Source organism: Saimiri boliviensis, chromosome 13, assembly GCF_048565385.1.
Source record: "Saimiri boliviensis isolate mSaiBol1 chromosome 13, mSaiBol1.pri, whole genome shotgun sequence".
In the NCBI taxonomy this organism is placed as follows: domain Eukaryota; kingdom Metazoa; phylum Chordata; class Mammalia; order Primates; family Cebidae; genus Saimiri; species Saimiri boliviensis.
In genome coordinates, this window is record NC_133461.1 from 107,106,203 (window position 1) to 107,122,478 (window position 16,276).

Sequence of the window (16,276 nt, forward strand, 5' to 3'; positions counted from 1 at the left end):
CTCCAGACAGTCCTGCCTATGCCAATAACAAACAGAATTTGGAGAGTCTTCGAAGAAGTATTTAAGTTAAAATGAGGTAAGGAGAGGGAGCACTAAACCCAGCCTGACTGGCGTTCTTGTAAGAAGTGAGGACACAGCCACATGCAGGCAGACCACGTGAGGATGCAGAAGACACTGTCCAAAAGCCAAGGAGAGAGACTTCAGAAGACGTCAGCCCTGCTAACACCTTCAGAGTTCCAGTCCCCAGCATGGTGGGCACATACATTCCTGTTGTTTTAGCCACCCGGTCTATGGAAATTTGTTGTGGTATCCTGAGCTGGCTCATCCAGATGCCAACATACAGGGTTTCCATGGCTCACCAGCTCAGAGCACCGGCAGAATCCTGAACAAGAGAAAATTCTTTGGTGAGAACACCTTATCCAACAGCCTCTGATGTTGAGAATCACTTGGGGTGGTTGGCAAAATATTACGGAAAATATTAAAGATATATTAGGGAAAGTTATAGATTAGTCTCAAACCATTTGGAAGGCCGAAAGGTTTTACTGGGGCAGGCCGAAGGCAGCAAGCTCGTCCATTATTTAAGTTAGAAAGAGATAGAGGCTGATGAAAGGCCTTAGCCCACACTCATTTGTCTCCACTCTGTTGACTCATGTTAATTTTGTCCTGGGTGGTCTCTCCGGGGAAGATGAAAGGGAAATTACTTGTTAATAGCATTTACTCTGCGCCCCAGGAACCTAAAGCTTTTACCGGTCTTAAAATCATTCTCTCAACCATGTTAATTATCCACAAGTGTATTAACTTAGAACCTCTGTTGTACAATCTTAAGGGAATAAATGTGTGGACAGACAGACTGCTTGTCTTTGGCCGGCTGACAGCAGCCAGTGGCCATCCCTAGCCCACTTGTATCACTGCAATGGTGTGACGGTGCATTCATCCATGTCACTGAGTCCGGGTCTGCAGGTCAGATTTCTGCAGACGTGTCCACATCTCACTCTGATGGGAAGGGGTACTGTTTAAACATGCCCTCTTCCCAGGGGTCCCGAGGCACACCACTGCCAGCAGCACAACCTCTCCTTCACGAAATCCTCACGCACTTGCCGTCTCACATCCATCCCCTTCAAATGAGGCATTAAGTATGAATAGTGAGAGATGAACATTAGTCAAGTCTGTTCTCCAGATACAGCTCAGAGCTAGTGCACAAAGCACAATGGTTGCCACAAGACAAACTCTTCCAAACTGTGTCAATGTCTGGAGCCCCAGAGGGCAGTCACAGTTCACCAACGTGGTAAATTACTCTTCTACCAAAACTCCGGCTTCCTCAGCCGGACACCCTCTCTGATTAAGTGTGCACCCACCTTCTCCCCCACCCCCTCCAGGGCCCCTGCCTCCCGGGAAGGACGGTAGCCTGCTGATGTGTGGTCCAGATGACGCATCTCTCCTGCATCATTACCTAACATGTCAGAGGCCGGGTTTCATTTTCACATCTGCATTGATAGACCCTCCCGCATGAGCAGTTTCCCAAAGAACGTCCACTTTCCTCACAGCCAGGACAAGATGGCAGCTCTGCTTTACAGCGTTCATCAGCACTGCCTCTGGGCACCCCTTTTCCAGAGCTGGTCAGTGTCCCTGGTCTAGCCAGACTCTTTCCCAACCATTTTCAAGACGCAACTCCTGGGTACTGAGTCCTGACAGGCACTAATTTCCACGATTCTCCAGGAAGGAACAAATAAGGGAATTACCACACGTGACCCGTGCATCCACAAAAGCAGTGCCTCTTTAAGACAGGGCAATGAGCTACCCATCCTCCTTAAGAGAAACTACTTTTGTGGATACATGGGATGCCCCCGCAGCTGTTCTCTTGCAATTGGTGTCCAGCAGCCTTTGAACAAGTGAGGAAGGTGCATCCCGTGGTGCAAAACTGGGCTGTAGGTGCCCACTTGGAGGAGCTGGAGGTCCTCGTGCTCATGAAGGCCCCTATCTCTCTCCCTGTCTCCCCTCTGCTTGACTGTTAATAGCAATAAACATGGTCATGTCTAAGCATCATTCATCCCCTGGAATATCCTGGAATTCAAAACCTCTAGTGTAAAACCAGATTCTGTAGGTATCTTAAGTATTTTCTTCCAGGCCAGTTCCCTTTCCCCCTACTTTTTAGCACAGTTAAGTTAATTCCTATGTTAAATGACTAAAGCATCGATCAGGGGAGTACATGCCTTCTAAGAGTGAATGTCTACATTATGGATGGAAATCCTGTTTTTGTCCTGGTCTTGAATAGAACTGGACAAGTAGACATTTCTACCCTGAGGTCTAGCTCCTCAGGGTAGAAAGTGCAGCACTGACCTCGCTATGAAAATGACCAGGACAACAGAAACAAAAAAGTAAGAAAAAAAAACAAGGGAAAGAAGGCTAAGGCTCTGCAGGGCTGTGAGCCTTCTAGAGGTCAACGTCCCTCAAGGGACCAAATACACTGAGCTTACCATGAAAACTCGTGTTTTGGAGATAGACGATAAGGTGCCAGGTAGAGACTAAATTGTTCATTTCTAGGTCTTCAAATGGAATCTTGACCGGATTTGGGTCTCAATTAACAAAATTCAAGGACAGCTGAGCCCATAGCAGGTATTACTGAGGATACAGGTCCCAGAGTGATGCTCAGTGGCAAAATGGGGGTCTGCAGCTGCAGGTGCCTCACCCAGTGACCTTGAGGAAGGTGAAGCAGCGTATTGGGCACAGTGCTGGGTTTGGGGCTATAGGAAATCAGATCAGAGCGGCCCAGAGGAGGACTGTGTCTGCTCACAGAAACATATCTCACAGGTCCTGTTAGAGCAGAATAAAGAGATTGTAAGTGACCACCTACCAGCCATTCAAGATCTGGTTCTTCCTTTCATGTTTTCTGTCATTTATATCACACAATCCTCCCTCCCTGCACACAACCTTTCAGACACGGAGACATACAACACATACATCCCCATTTTCCACCTCACAACACACCCCCCTCACTACATATGCATGCACATGCTTCCACACATACAAACATACACACGGGTACATGCATGCACACACACATACACACACACTCTGAAGTGCAGACTCCAAACTCGAAGAGACCTGGTTTAGTCTCTGAGGCTAAAGCTACTCAGATTAACATGCACAGGCCATGGAACGAAATTTTTGCACCAAGGTCCCCCGCTGGAGAGGCTCTATTGCCCCCAATTTACAGTTGAAAGACAGAGGCCATGATAGGTGAAGTCATTCACTAATGATCCCACAGCGAGTTGGTGGCACCATGGAGACTTCAGCTCCCAGCAGACAGCACATTGCCTGCTCTATTACCTGAAGCCCATAATGCAGAGTTTTCATCCCTGCAAAGGGGACAGCTACATCTGGGTCCTCTGTCCCAGGTTGCTCCAAGGCTAGAACCTTTTGCGCTTTCTCCAAAAGGGTCCAGAGAAGGATAAGGCTCTGCAGGGCTGTGAGCCTTCTAGAGGTCAATGTCCCTCAAGGGACCAAAGGAGCCTGTGTAGCTAGATGAGTGAAAAGACCCCAGCTCTGTGCTAGCTGGAGAAAGCAACATCCCAGGGCAACAAGCTACCCCAAACCTGTGTGGCTGTGAGATAGAGACATCCTTTGGGTGATACTTCAGACCTTTGACAATTCTCCAATCCAGCAGCTGCACTGAAACACCTGTTCTTCGTGTTCATGAAGGCCCCTATCTCTCTCCCAGTCTTCCATCTGCTTGACTGTTAACCAGTAATGAACATGGTCATGTCTAAGCATTACCTGTCCCTTAGAATATCCTGGAATACAAAACCTCTATTATAAAACCAAGTTCTGTAGTATCTTAAGTATTTTCTTTCAGGCCAATTCCCTTGCCCCCTACTTTTTGACACAGTTAATTCCTGTGTTAAATAATTAAATCATCAGTCAGGGAAGTACCTGCCTTCTAAGAGTGAATGTCCATATTATGGATGGAAATCCTGTTTTTGTCCTGTCCCGAGTATAGAACAGGTAAGATTGGACTCAGAGTAAAGGACAAGAAAAATAGTTCTTCAGTTCTTCAGGCTTTATTTTATATGATAGCAGGTTTTCGAAGTCAAGAGGACAATACATAATGGGGACCTTGCTGCAGTTAAAGAAAAAAAGGAACGGGAAAGGTATTTTCTTCTAAATGATTATTTACAAACACATTAATAAACTGAAATTATTTTCCATAATGTCAGTGAAGTTTTCTTTTTTTTTCTTTTTTTGAGACTGAGTCTCACTCTGTTGCCGAGGCTAGAGTACAGTGGCATGATCTCACGTCACTGCAACCTCTGCTGTCTGGGTTCAAGTGATTCTTGTGTCTCACCCTCCTGAGTAGCTGGGACTACCGGCACCTGCTACCACATCCGGTTAATTTTTGTACTTTTAGTAGAGAAGGAGTTTCACCATGTTGGTCAGGCTGGGCTCGACCTCCTAACCCGAAATCATCTGCCCACCTCAGCTTCCCAAAGTGCTAGGATTACAGGCGTGAGCCACCATGCCCAGCCCGGTGGAGTTCTCTAGAAATACTTCTGCCAGAAGTAAGTGAGAAACATGATGATTGGCAGCAGAGTTTTTCCAAGGCTGAGCAATGGGCTGCTGACAGCTCCTGAGAAGATGGGCCACCGGGCATCTTCCGGCTGGGGCAGTGCTCAGCTCTACCTGTCACACCACAGGGTCTGAACAGTGGCTTTTAAACCACCAATTTCTCTTTTCAGATTTTCTGCTCACCCAATTAATTTTGGGGTCCGAGAAGGAAGAAGAGAGACTGAAGATGTCAATTTCTCTAATTGATGAGGACTCTGGGTGATCAAACACGTGAGAGAATTCATGGAGAATGGTTAGAACTGGAATAAAAATGTCCCAAATTGTTTCTTGAATCATTGCTAAAGATTCAGAGAGACAATGCCAGAGAGACGTAGGCTGGGAAGCAATTGTGGAATGCTATCTGCAAACTCAGCACCGTCTAGTGAGAAATAGAGAAGCGGTATGAATATAGATAGTTTAAAACGTGGTGCTAAATGGCCACCAGAGCAAAACGAGGGCCATGAAAGGTTGAATCACTGATGCAGGAAGTTCAGTCCCTCCCAATCTCCCTGTTAATTCACTAAGTCAAATAAATATTATAGACGTTACAGATCTGCTTGAGATCCTCTCCTTTTCGTAAGGCAGAGTAAGTGAGAGATACACTATATTCGTTTCTCTGCAAGGAAAGAAGAAACTGATATACATATCAAACACCTCAAGCTCTCCACTGTATTCTAAGGGTCTGGCATCTATTCTTCTCCCTCAAAGCAATAGCATGACTTGATGCTCTATAATTTTGTAGGAGTCACAAAAAATAAAGACAGGAGTTTGGACTGGCACAAAGAGTTTAGAAGCCCACACAATCCCATTTATAATAGCTCTCAAAAATGAAATTCTTAGAAGTAAATTTAACAAAAAAGGTAAAAGATCTGTACACTGAAAACTATAAATACTGATGAATAAAAGTGAAGAAGACACAAATAAATGGAAAGATATCTTGAGTTCATGGATTCGAATAAGGACTATTAGTAAAATGCCTGTACTACCCAAATTGATCTGTAGATTCCCAACAAAATTCCAATGCAATTTTTCATGGAAATTAAAAGACTACTAAAACTGGTATGAAATCAGAATTGGCCCAGACTCACTAAAGAAGTCTTGAGCAAAACTAACGAAGCTACAGGCATCACGCTCTCTGATTTTAAAAGGTATTATAAAGTTATTATAAGCCAAACAACATGGTCTGGCATAAAAAGACACAATAACCAAAGGAAAGGAGTAGAAAGCCCCAGACTAAACCCAGGTATTTATGGTCATTTGATCTTCAACAGATGCCATGAACACACAATGGGGAAAGGACTTTTTCTTCAATGAAAGGTGTAAGGAAAACTAGATATCCACAAGCAGAAGAATGAAATTGGACACTTAACCCACACTGTACACAAAACTCAAAATGGATTAAAAATTTACATAAAGGATCTGAAATTGTAAATCTACTTGAAGAAAACATGAGGGAAAATCTTTATGACATTTCTCTGATCAGTTATTTCTAGGACAGGACTCCAAAAGCACAGACAACAAAAGCAAAAATAGACAAAGGAGGTTACATCAACTAAAAAACTTCTGCACAGAAAGGAAATGAAGCGCAGAGATGGCCCAAGGACTAGGAGAAAGTATTTGCAAACCATATATCTGATAAGGGGCTAACATCTCAAATAGGTAAGAAACTCAGACTACTCAATAAGAAGTAAACAATATCTCAATTTAAAAATGGGCAATGCATCTGGCCCACAGATATATGAAAACATATTCAACATCACTAATTATCAGAGAAATGCAAATGAATGCACACTGTGGTAATCATCTGTCAGAATGGCTTTTAAAAAAATAGACAAATAATACCTGTTGGTGAGGATATAAAGAAAAAAAACCCTTGTACACCATTGGTGGAAATGCAAATTAGTATAGCCATTTTGCAAAATAATATGGAGGTTCCTCAAAGCACTAAAAATAGAATTACCATATGATCCAGCAATCCCTCTTCTGGGTATATCTCCAAAGACATTGAAATCACTGCATCAAAGAAGCACCTGCTCTCCCATGTCCTTTGCAGCATTACTCAAAATAAGCAAGAGACGGAATCAGCCTAAATGTTCATCAGTGGATGAATGGATGAAGGAAATAGGGTATATATGCAAGTTGGTACACTATGCCGCCTTAGAAAAGAAGGGAATTCTTCAATCATGATAATGTGGATGGAAACAGAGAACGATGTGCTAAATAAAATAAACCAGGCACAGAAAGACAAATACGATATGATATCACTTATATATGGAATGTGAAAATGTTGATTTTAAGGAACCAGAGTACAAAGGTGGTTATCAGAAGCTGGAGGTGGGTGAGAGGGAAGGATAGGAAAAGGGAAGGTGTTGAGCCAAGGATACAAAGTTTCAGTTATGCCTGAGAGTAAGTCTTAGTGATCTCTGACACTGCAGGGTGACCACAGTTAATAGTAATCTATTGTGTATTTCAAACTGCTAGAGGAATTGATGTGTAATTCTTCTAAAAAAAAAAATTAAGTTGGAGGCTGGGCATGGTCTGATGACTGTAATCCCAGCACTTTGGGAAGCTGAGGCAGGCAGATCACAAGGTCAGGAGTTTGAGACCAGCCTGGCCAATGCAGTGAAACCCTGTCTCTACTAAAAATACAAAACTTAGCCAGGCATGGTGGCATATGCCTGTAGCCCCAGCCTTGGGAGGCTGAGGCAGGAGAATCGCTTGAACCCAGGGGGCAGAGGTTGAAGTGACCTGAGACCACGCCATTGCACTTCAGCCTGGGTGGCAGAGTGAGACTCTGTCTCAAAATAAAATAAAATAAAATAAATTAGTTAAATTGGTGAGGTGATGGCTATCTTAATTAGCTTGATCAGGTATTTCGACTATGTGGATATCAATCTAAACATCACATCGTACCCTATAAATATACACAAAAATTATTTTCAATTAAAAATAAATAAATTTTTAAAAAATTAAATGAAAATTCAAATGCAGAGCCCCCCCCCCCCACCACCAAGGGCCTACTGAGCACCAAAAGATTTGGATCAAATGTGGTAATATTATAGAAGTATGCAGTAATATCTTCAAAATGTATAAGATATAGTCTCTGTCTCTCTTTTTTTTTTTTTTTTTTTTTTGAAGAGAAAGGGGTCTCACTATGCTGTCAGGCTTGTATCGAACTCCTGGGCTCAGATGATCCTCCCACTTCAGCCCCTCAAGTAGCTAGAACTACCATCCTGGCTGAAGATGCATTCTTTGACCCAGCAATTCTAGTTCTATATACCTTATCCTTATAGGTAAGAGAACATATACTAACATAATCACTGGAACTTTACTTGTTACTGTAAAAGCTTAAGAATAACCAAATTGTAACAATTTTGTAATATTTTATCAATAGAAAAAAATAAGTTTTGGCATATACAAACCCTGGAATAGCATAAGGCTATTAAAATTTTTAATAGCATTCCATGTGTTTTGATATATAAAGTACACATGATACAGGTAAATAAAGCAAAGTGCAGAGTACTATGTATAACTGTTAATAATGATGGCTTCCTGGGTCAGAGCTGAAGGCCTGGGGGTAGGAATGGGAGCTCATTACTTCTTATATCTTTTGAATGTCGTTCCTTGCTCATGATTTAAAATCTTCTATAACTAAAGAAAAATCAAAGATCTCAGAAGGGGGCTTTAGGTGTCTACATTATTTTGGTATTCCTCAAAGTGGAGAGAAGTACCTGGTACACATTTTACATAATGCACTCAGATCACACTGACGTCTTGAAATAAATCTGAATTTTGCTTTTAATCTGATCAACGTGGCCTACTATTCTCCTGAACTCATTTCCCCCATAGCCTGACAAGCTCGTTGTCCTCTCCACACTGGCCCCAGCAGGCGACTACTCACCTCAAGATCTCAAAAGCCTGCTACATGAGGTTAGTAATATCTTTGAATCCTTCAATGAATTAACTCTCTGCTCCATTGGGACCCGAGTCTGACCCCAGAGAGTCATCCAGAGGGTACCAGGGACCATCTTCAGAAAACAAGAGGCATTTAATCACCAAACTTATTGAATGAAAGCACTGTTTTTCTTTTTTGAACATAAAGTAAATACTCAAGCAGATGGGAAACAGAACATGATAGTAGTGTCCTTATCATCATCAACAGCTTGGATCAAGAACAGGCACTAAGCACACAGACTCAAGCGGTGCTGAAAGCTGGGACAAAGAAGGGCATCAAAGAGACCTTGGGGGCAAAGGTGGCCCTTCCCCTCCCAATCACATGCCCACCTCCGCTGACTGTAGCTTCTGTCTCAGCCCTTCGCCCAGCAGAGCTATAAATCCAGGCCAACTCCTCACTCCCCACACATCCGCTCCTGCTCTCCCTCCTCCAGGTGACCCCAGCCATGAGGACCCTTGCCATCCTTGCTGCCATTCTCCTGGTGGCCCTGCAGGCCCAGGCGGAGTCACTCCAGACAGCAGCTGATGAGGCTGTAACCCAGTACCCGTCTGAGGAAGACCACAAGGACGTTACAGTCTCCTTTGCAGGAAATGGACTCTCTGCTTTTATGGCCTCGGGTAGGAGACATCAATCTCACAGATTTGCAGAATCTAGAAAGAAAGGACTGGAGGAGACAGGTGCTGGGGTCAAGTATGGAACGGTCTACCTCACTGGAGTGACTTTACTTAATCTTCCTGGACCTTGGTTTTCTCATCTATAAATTAAATAGTGAGAACCAAATACATTTAAAAGATTTTCTTTCTTCAAAGATGTGTAGTTCCAAGATATTTCTGTGACATTTACTACTTTTAGGATAGAAAGAACTACAATGACTAGCTCTTTGTGGGTCTAAATGGGTAGACTTGGTTATAGAGAGAATATTTTACTTCGTCCATTGGAGAAGATTTTAGAACGTAGAGAGGAACCTATGGGTGTGTTTTGATGTAGGCTAATAAGCTTGATTAAATCTACAATACATACTTAGATCCAAACATCGTGTCTCATACATATAGACAATTATTATTTGTCAATTAAAATAAGTAAATAAGTAAAATGTTAATAAAAAAGAGAATAAGGGGGCCGGGCGCGGTGGCTCACGCCTGTAATCCCAGCACTTTGAGAGGCTGAGGCGGGTGGATCACGAGGTCAAGAGATCGAGACCATCCTGGTCAACATGGTGAAACCCCATCTCTACTAAAAATACAAAAAATTAGCTGGGCATAGTGGCGTGTGCCTGTAATCCCAGCTACTCAGGAGGCTGAGGCAGGAGAATTGCCTGAACCCAGGAGGCGGAGGTTGCGGTGAGCCGAGATCATCACTCCATTGCACTCCAGCCTGGGTAACAAGAGTGAAACTTCATCTCAAGAAAAAAACAAAAAAGAGAGAATAAGGAATTTGAATTTGAAAGGTCTTCAAAGACTCTTAGAGCACCAAAGTATTTGAGCCCATGACATGGGCATGCACAATACAGCATCTCAAAGATTGATCCAGTTGCATCAGGAGCCTTGTTAGGCCATGGAGGTCACACATGGAGGTCAAGATGAGAGGTATGGATGAGGCAGAAGGCAGAGTAGGTAACCCTGAGGTTGAGAGGTAGGTTGTTGGATCAGAGAGCAAGTAATAGACATGTGCTAGATAGACTCAGATGGGGAAAAACGATGATCTTGCATGACTAACACATAGCTAGTAAGATTTCTTGTCATTTACGTCAAAGACATGAATTTCTCCATCTTCACATGACTGGTCTTGTGTCTCTTATTTAGACTACTGCAGTTAGTCTGGCTCTGCCTGTCCTTTCTCCCCTCTCCCTCACTGTGTCTGACCCTCTCTTCTTTCCACAGGTTCTCGGGCGAGAGCCGTCTGCTATTGCCGAAGCGGCTGTTGCGATTACCCCGAGTCCCACACCGGGAGGTGCACCCAGGGTGGCCGCAGCTACAGGCTCTGCTGTCGCTGAGCTCCCTAGATAGAAACCAAAGCAGTGCAAGATTCCATCCAAGGTCCTGGAAAAAGAAAAACATTTTACTCTGTGTACCTTGTGTCTTTCTAAATTTCTCACTCCAAAATAAAGTTCTAGCATTAAACTTAGGGTGCTTGACCTTTTTAATTTTCTTTTCTTTTTTTCTTCTTGCTTTTTATGCGGTGGTTTGTATGGTTTCTTTGTATAGAGAATTCTGATCCACATCAAGTTAACTGGCGTTTGCACTCCAATGATGCACAATTTGAACATCACAGAGCAATAACAAAATAGCAGAAATGAATATAATTGGGTTTGTTGTTGTTGTTTGAGATAGTGTCTCATGTTGCCACCGAAGCTGGAATACAGTGGTGCAATCTCGGCTCACTGCAGGCTTGACCTCTTGTGTTCAAGTTATCCTTCAACCTCAGCCTCTTGAGTAGCTGGGACTACAGGCATGTGCCACCACACCCTGCTAACATTTTGTATTTTTTGTAGAGTCAGGGTTTCACCATGTTGCCAGGTTGGTAGTGAACTCCTGAGCTTAAGGGATATGCCCTCCTCAAAGTGCTCGGATTACATGCTTGAGCCACTGTGCCTAGCAAGATATGTGTTAATTGGAATAGTTTGAACTTTAAAAATTCAGTGCATTCCTAATGATACCCCAAAAATAGAAGTTACTGTGATAAGAGGCAAAAAGTGGTTGTCGGCTCAACAGAAAGATAGATCTAATGGGCTATGTTTATTTGTCCTTTAACTTTAAAAAGTAGTCTAGATCTCCTGACCTCATGATTCGCCCGCCTTGGCCTCCGAAAGTGCTGGGATCACGAGCACGAGCCACCATGTCCGGGCATGGTTATCTATTCCTTAAGGTGTTAGATGTGTTTAGAAACAATCAGGCATGATAAATGTATTGCATCAATGTAGATGAAGATAATTTCAATAACTACCTTTGTAGCAACATTTAATACTCAAGAACTGGTTTAAATGTAGTGTAAACAGTGGTGATATTTTTCTCTGTGCACAGAAGTCCTTCCCGTATTAAAGAACCTACCAAGCTCGTGCAGGCTGGTGCTGCCTTTCCTTGCCTGATGGTCCTTGGTGAGAGCTCTCCATGTCACTGGGAGATAGACGGTAGGGGCTGGTTCTCTGCCTCAGCACCCCTTCTGAGCAGACTCTCTTCCACTCTTGCCATCACACCTGGTCCTGGAACTGCAGGGCCAGCAAGAGAGCATGAGAGAGGAGGGCAAGCATTCTCATGCACCACCCAAGAGACGAGGCGTCCTGGCAGCAGGAGCCAGAATGGGGAGTGGAGAGACCACAGATGCTATATACAAGTCTGTCTTTTGAGAAGATAATGTACAAAGTTTGTGAACTTAGGTCAGGTTGGCGTGTAGGGTGAAAGGGAAGGATTTTCCAAGTCTCACCTCGTTGCCTAAAAGTCATTGTGATGTTCCTCTATTTAAATGCTTTACTCACAGCTAAAATTGACTAATTGTTTGGTCTCTGTGCTTTCTTTTTGATGTATTCTGTGTGTGTGTGTGTGTGTGTGTGTGTGTGTGTGTGTGTGTGTGTGTGTCTGTGTGTGTGTGTGTGTGTGTCTGTGTGTGTGTGTGTGTGTGTGTGTGTGTGTGTGCGCGCGCACACATCTTTGACACGGCGTCTTCCTCTGTCCTCCAGACTGGAGTGCAGTGGCACAATCTTGGCTCACTGTAACTTCTGCCTCCCGGGTTCAAGTGATTCTCCTCCCTCAGCCTACTGAGTAGCTGGGACTACAGGCACTTGCCACTGCACCTGGCTAATTTTGGTATTTTTAGTAGAGATGGGGTTTCACCTTGTTGGCCCAGGCTGGTCTTGAACTCCTAACCTCAAAAGATCTGCCCATCTTGGCCTCCAAACGTGCTGGGATTACAAGCGTGAGCCACTGTACCTGGCCAATGGGTCCTATTTTTACAAGAATTTTAAAAGATATCTCCTGTTTCTCATCAGCCTTTATGTAAATATCAACTACAATGTTGGCGTTTGTTAGGGGCTCTGCTGCTGGGTCCAGAACAGCTACAGTATAAACAACTCTAACCTTCCCAGGCAGACCTCTTCAATATCCAGTTTTCCCTTGAAGCTAAGACCCTGGTCTTATATTAGTGATCAGGGGATATGAATAACTTCCATGGAGTAGGATTCCAAGGTCATGGGGGAGAATACCCACTCTCTACTACCCTGGGTAAAACTTGCAATAAGAAACAAAATGAATGTTTCCTCAGGCCCAAAGCTATTAAAAGGAACATTAAGTCTCTGGTCAAGAGGACAGCAGGTGACGCAAACCAAGATAGACAGAAGATGTTATTCTCCCTTCCTTCAGGCAACAGGAACTTTTTATAACTGTTAATATAAGTTCTTGGCTCAGCATGGACCTAAAAAAAAAGTCTGATAAAAGGCACTTCACTTTCATTTTATCCATGTCTTGCATGTATCTCCTCGTCTTTCCATCCCACACATCTTCATTTTTATGTCCCAATCCCGATCGGTCTAACTGCACATCTTCCTGTTCTTTGCTGCAGAAAATTCAGATGACCACACAAATCAAGGGTCTACCTAAACTGTATCTCTTAGTCAGGGTATCTTAGTATGTATCTCTCCAGAGAAACAGAACCAAAAGAATGTGTCTTTATAGAGGATTTGTTTTAAGTGCCTCATGTGACTAAGGAGCTTGCAAGTCAAAAATCTGCAGGATATTCTGTCAAGCGGAAGGCCCAGGGACGAGTCAAAGTTGCAGTTCGAGTCTGAAGCCTATCTGCTGACAGAATTCCTTCTTGCTCAGGGAAGGTCAACCTTTGCCTTAGTCAAGTCTTCAGCTGATTGGATGAGGACCACCTATATTATGCAGGACAATCTACTTCACTGAAAGTCTACCGACTTAAATGTTAATCACGTCCAATCATACATCCTTACATAAATATCCAGAATAATGTTTGACCAAATATCTGGGACACTGCAGGCCAGCCAAGTTGACACATAAAATTAACCATCACGCACTGGACCTTCAGTTTTACTGAGCAGTCTTCTAAGTCTCTGTATTTCAATCCTGTTCGAGTTCTTTAGAAGGACTTTAATAATATCCTACTTCTATCATATTTTGTATCATGTTTTTCACAGATAAAATGCTTGAAACTGTTTTCGTTTTTTAAGACAGAGTCTCACTCTGTCACCCAGGCCGGAGTACAGTGGTGTGATCTCAGCTGACTGCAACCTCCACCTCTTAGATTCAAGTGATTCTGATGCCTCAGCCTCCCCCACAGGCATATGCAACCACACCCAGCTATTTTTTTTGTATTTTTAGTAGTTACAGGATTTCACCACGTTGGCGAAGCTGGTATTGAATTCCCTATCTCAGGTGAGCCACCTGTCTTGGCCTCCCAAATTGCTGGGATTCCATGTTTGAGCCACCACGTCCAGCCTTGCTTCTGAAACTTTTGATACATCTTACATCTATGTGTAAATATAATCTGATAGTGGTCTTGCTTTATTTTGATAAACTTCTATAATTGTGTAATTGGTATTAGTATAATTTGAGTATATCCTCCAAAAGTTTATGTTGAAACTTAATCCTCAATATAACACTATTAAAAGGTGGGGTCTTTAAGAGGTGATGAGGTCTTGAGGGCGGTATGCCCCTGAATGGATTAACCCATTCATGAATTAACATGTTAATAGACTGTCACACGAGTGAGTCTGCTGTGAGTCTGTTCTAAAAGCCAGGTGTGCTCTCGTGTGTCCACCTCACCATGTGATGCCCTGTACCACTGGGGACTGCAGAGATTTCTTTAGCAAGAAGGGCCTCATCAGAAGCACTCTCTAAACCTTGGTTTTCCCAGCCTTCACAATTGTAAGAAATAAATTTATTTTCTTTATAAGTTACCCAGTCTTAGATATTCAGCTACAGAAACAAAAAATAATAAGACAGCTACCATCTTAGGACCAAGGAAACATGGCAATATTGGTTAATATCCATTCATTGGCTCCATTGTGTTAGGCACCACACCACTTGCTTTCCCTACCACACGAGGTAGGAGAGGGACAACTGTCTAGATCTGAGATGAGGAAGTGGAGGCCTGGTACATCGTAACCCTTCCTTCAGTCTTAGGTGTACCTGATGCTGCATAAGAAACAACAGCAAACAGAAAATGATGACCTTCCCAACATACAAAGGACCCAGTGACCAATCCTAAGAAGATGGCAATGTTCCAGAATTCAAAACAGCAGTTTTTAGGAAATTCAGCAAACTCTGAGATGACACAGAAAAGTAATTCAGAAATTTATCAGAAAAATTCAGCCAGGAGATCAAAATAGTTTTTTAAAAACCAAATAGAAATCCTGAAACTGAGAAATACATTGCCTGGCAGAAAACTTTATCAGACTTTCAGTAACAGAATAGATCAAGAAGAAAAAAAAATCAGTAAGCTCAAATGCAGGCTCTTTGAAAATACCAAGTCAGAGGAGAAAAAAGGGAGAAGGAAATGAAAAGAATGAAGAATGCGTATAAGATACAGAAAAGACCTCAAAAGAGCAAATCTAAGTCACTGGCCTTCAAAAGGACCTGAGAGAGGGCAAGGGCTACAAAGCTTAAATAAATAACAATAGAAAACTTTCCTAATATAGAGAAAGATAAATACCTAGGTATAGGAAGGTCAAAGATTGTCAAACAGATTCAACACAAATAAGACTATTGTAAGGAATATTGTAATCAAACTCTCAGAGACAAAGAGAGGATTCTGAAAGCAGCAAGAAGAAAGAAACAACACATAAAGGAGCTCCAATTCCTCTGGCTACAAACTTCTCAGTGGAAATCCTGCAGGCAAAGAAGGAGAGGGATGATATGCTCCAAGGGCTGCAGGCAGGGTGGGTTGTTGGGGGGACTTTCCCACCAAGAATACTGTACCCAGCAAAGCTATCTTTCATATACTGAGTAGAGATAAAGGTTGTCCCTGACAAACAAAAGCAAGAAATTCACTACCAGACCTGTCTGTCTTATTACAAAATTATAAAAGGAAATTCTTCAGTCTGAAAGAAAAGGATGCCAACATGCAGTAAGAAAACACCTGAAGTTATAAAACTAACTGGTAAGAATTGCCTGAACCCAGGAGGCGGAGGTTGCGGTGAGCCGAGATCATGCCATTGCACTCCAGCCTGGGTAACAAGAGTGAAACTCCATCTCAAAAAAAAAAAAAAAAAAAAAAAAACACTAACTGGTAAAAGTATACAGATAATTTTAGAATACTCTAATACTGTAATTGTGGTACGTAGATCTCTCACATCTCTAGTATGAAGACTTAAAGGCAAATTTGTTGAAAATAATAACTAAAACAATTTGTTAAGAGATAGGAAATACAAAAAGATGTACATTGAGACCAAAAAAAAGTCTAAATGTTGCGGGGAGGGAGGTAAAGTATAGAGTTTTAAAAGTTTTTCTCTCTGTTTCTTTTTCCTTTGCGATCAACATTAACTTTTCATTTGTTCAAAGTAACTTCTTATGAAAATGTTGTAATCTTCATACTAACCCCACAGCAAAATCCTATAATGCACACACTTTTTTTTAAAAGCAAAGAAGTAAAGCACTACCAGAGAAAATCATTTAGCCACAAAGGAGGAAAGTAATAAAAGAAGAAAGAAACAGAAGAGAGGAGTTGTAAAACAACCAGAAAACAAATAATAAAATAGCAATAGAAAGT

The 16,276-nt window shown here is 42.5% G+C and overlaps 1 protein-coding gene and 1 long non-coding RNA gene across 2 annotated transcripts in view; one reads left to right on the forward strand and one right to left on the reverse strand.

The window, feature by feature from the left end:
• LOC141580885 (uncharacterized) overlaps positions 1 to 16,276 on the reverse strand; it is a 135,065-nt gene that overhangs the window by 12,783 nt on the left and 106,006 nt on the right. The gene's annotated exons all lie outside the window — the stretch shown is intronic.
• LOC101047148 (defensin alpha 5) lies at positions 8,961 to 10,677 on the forward strand. Its single transcript, XM_003944603.3, has 2 exons — positions 8,961 to 9,174; positions 10,438 to 10,677. Exons 1-2 carry the CDS (start codon positions 9,003 to 9,005, stop codon positions 10,548 to 10,550), a joined length of 285 nt encoding a protein of 94 aa, XP_003944652.1. The 5' UTR covers positions 8,961 to 9,002; the 3' UTR covers positions 10,551 to 10,677.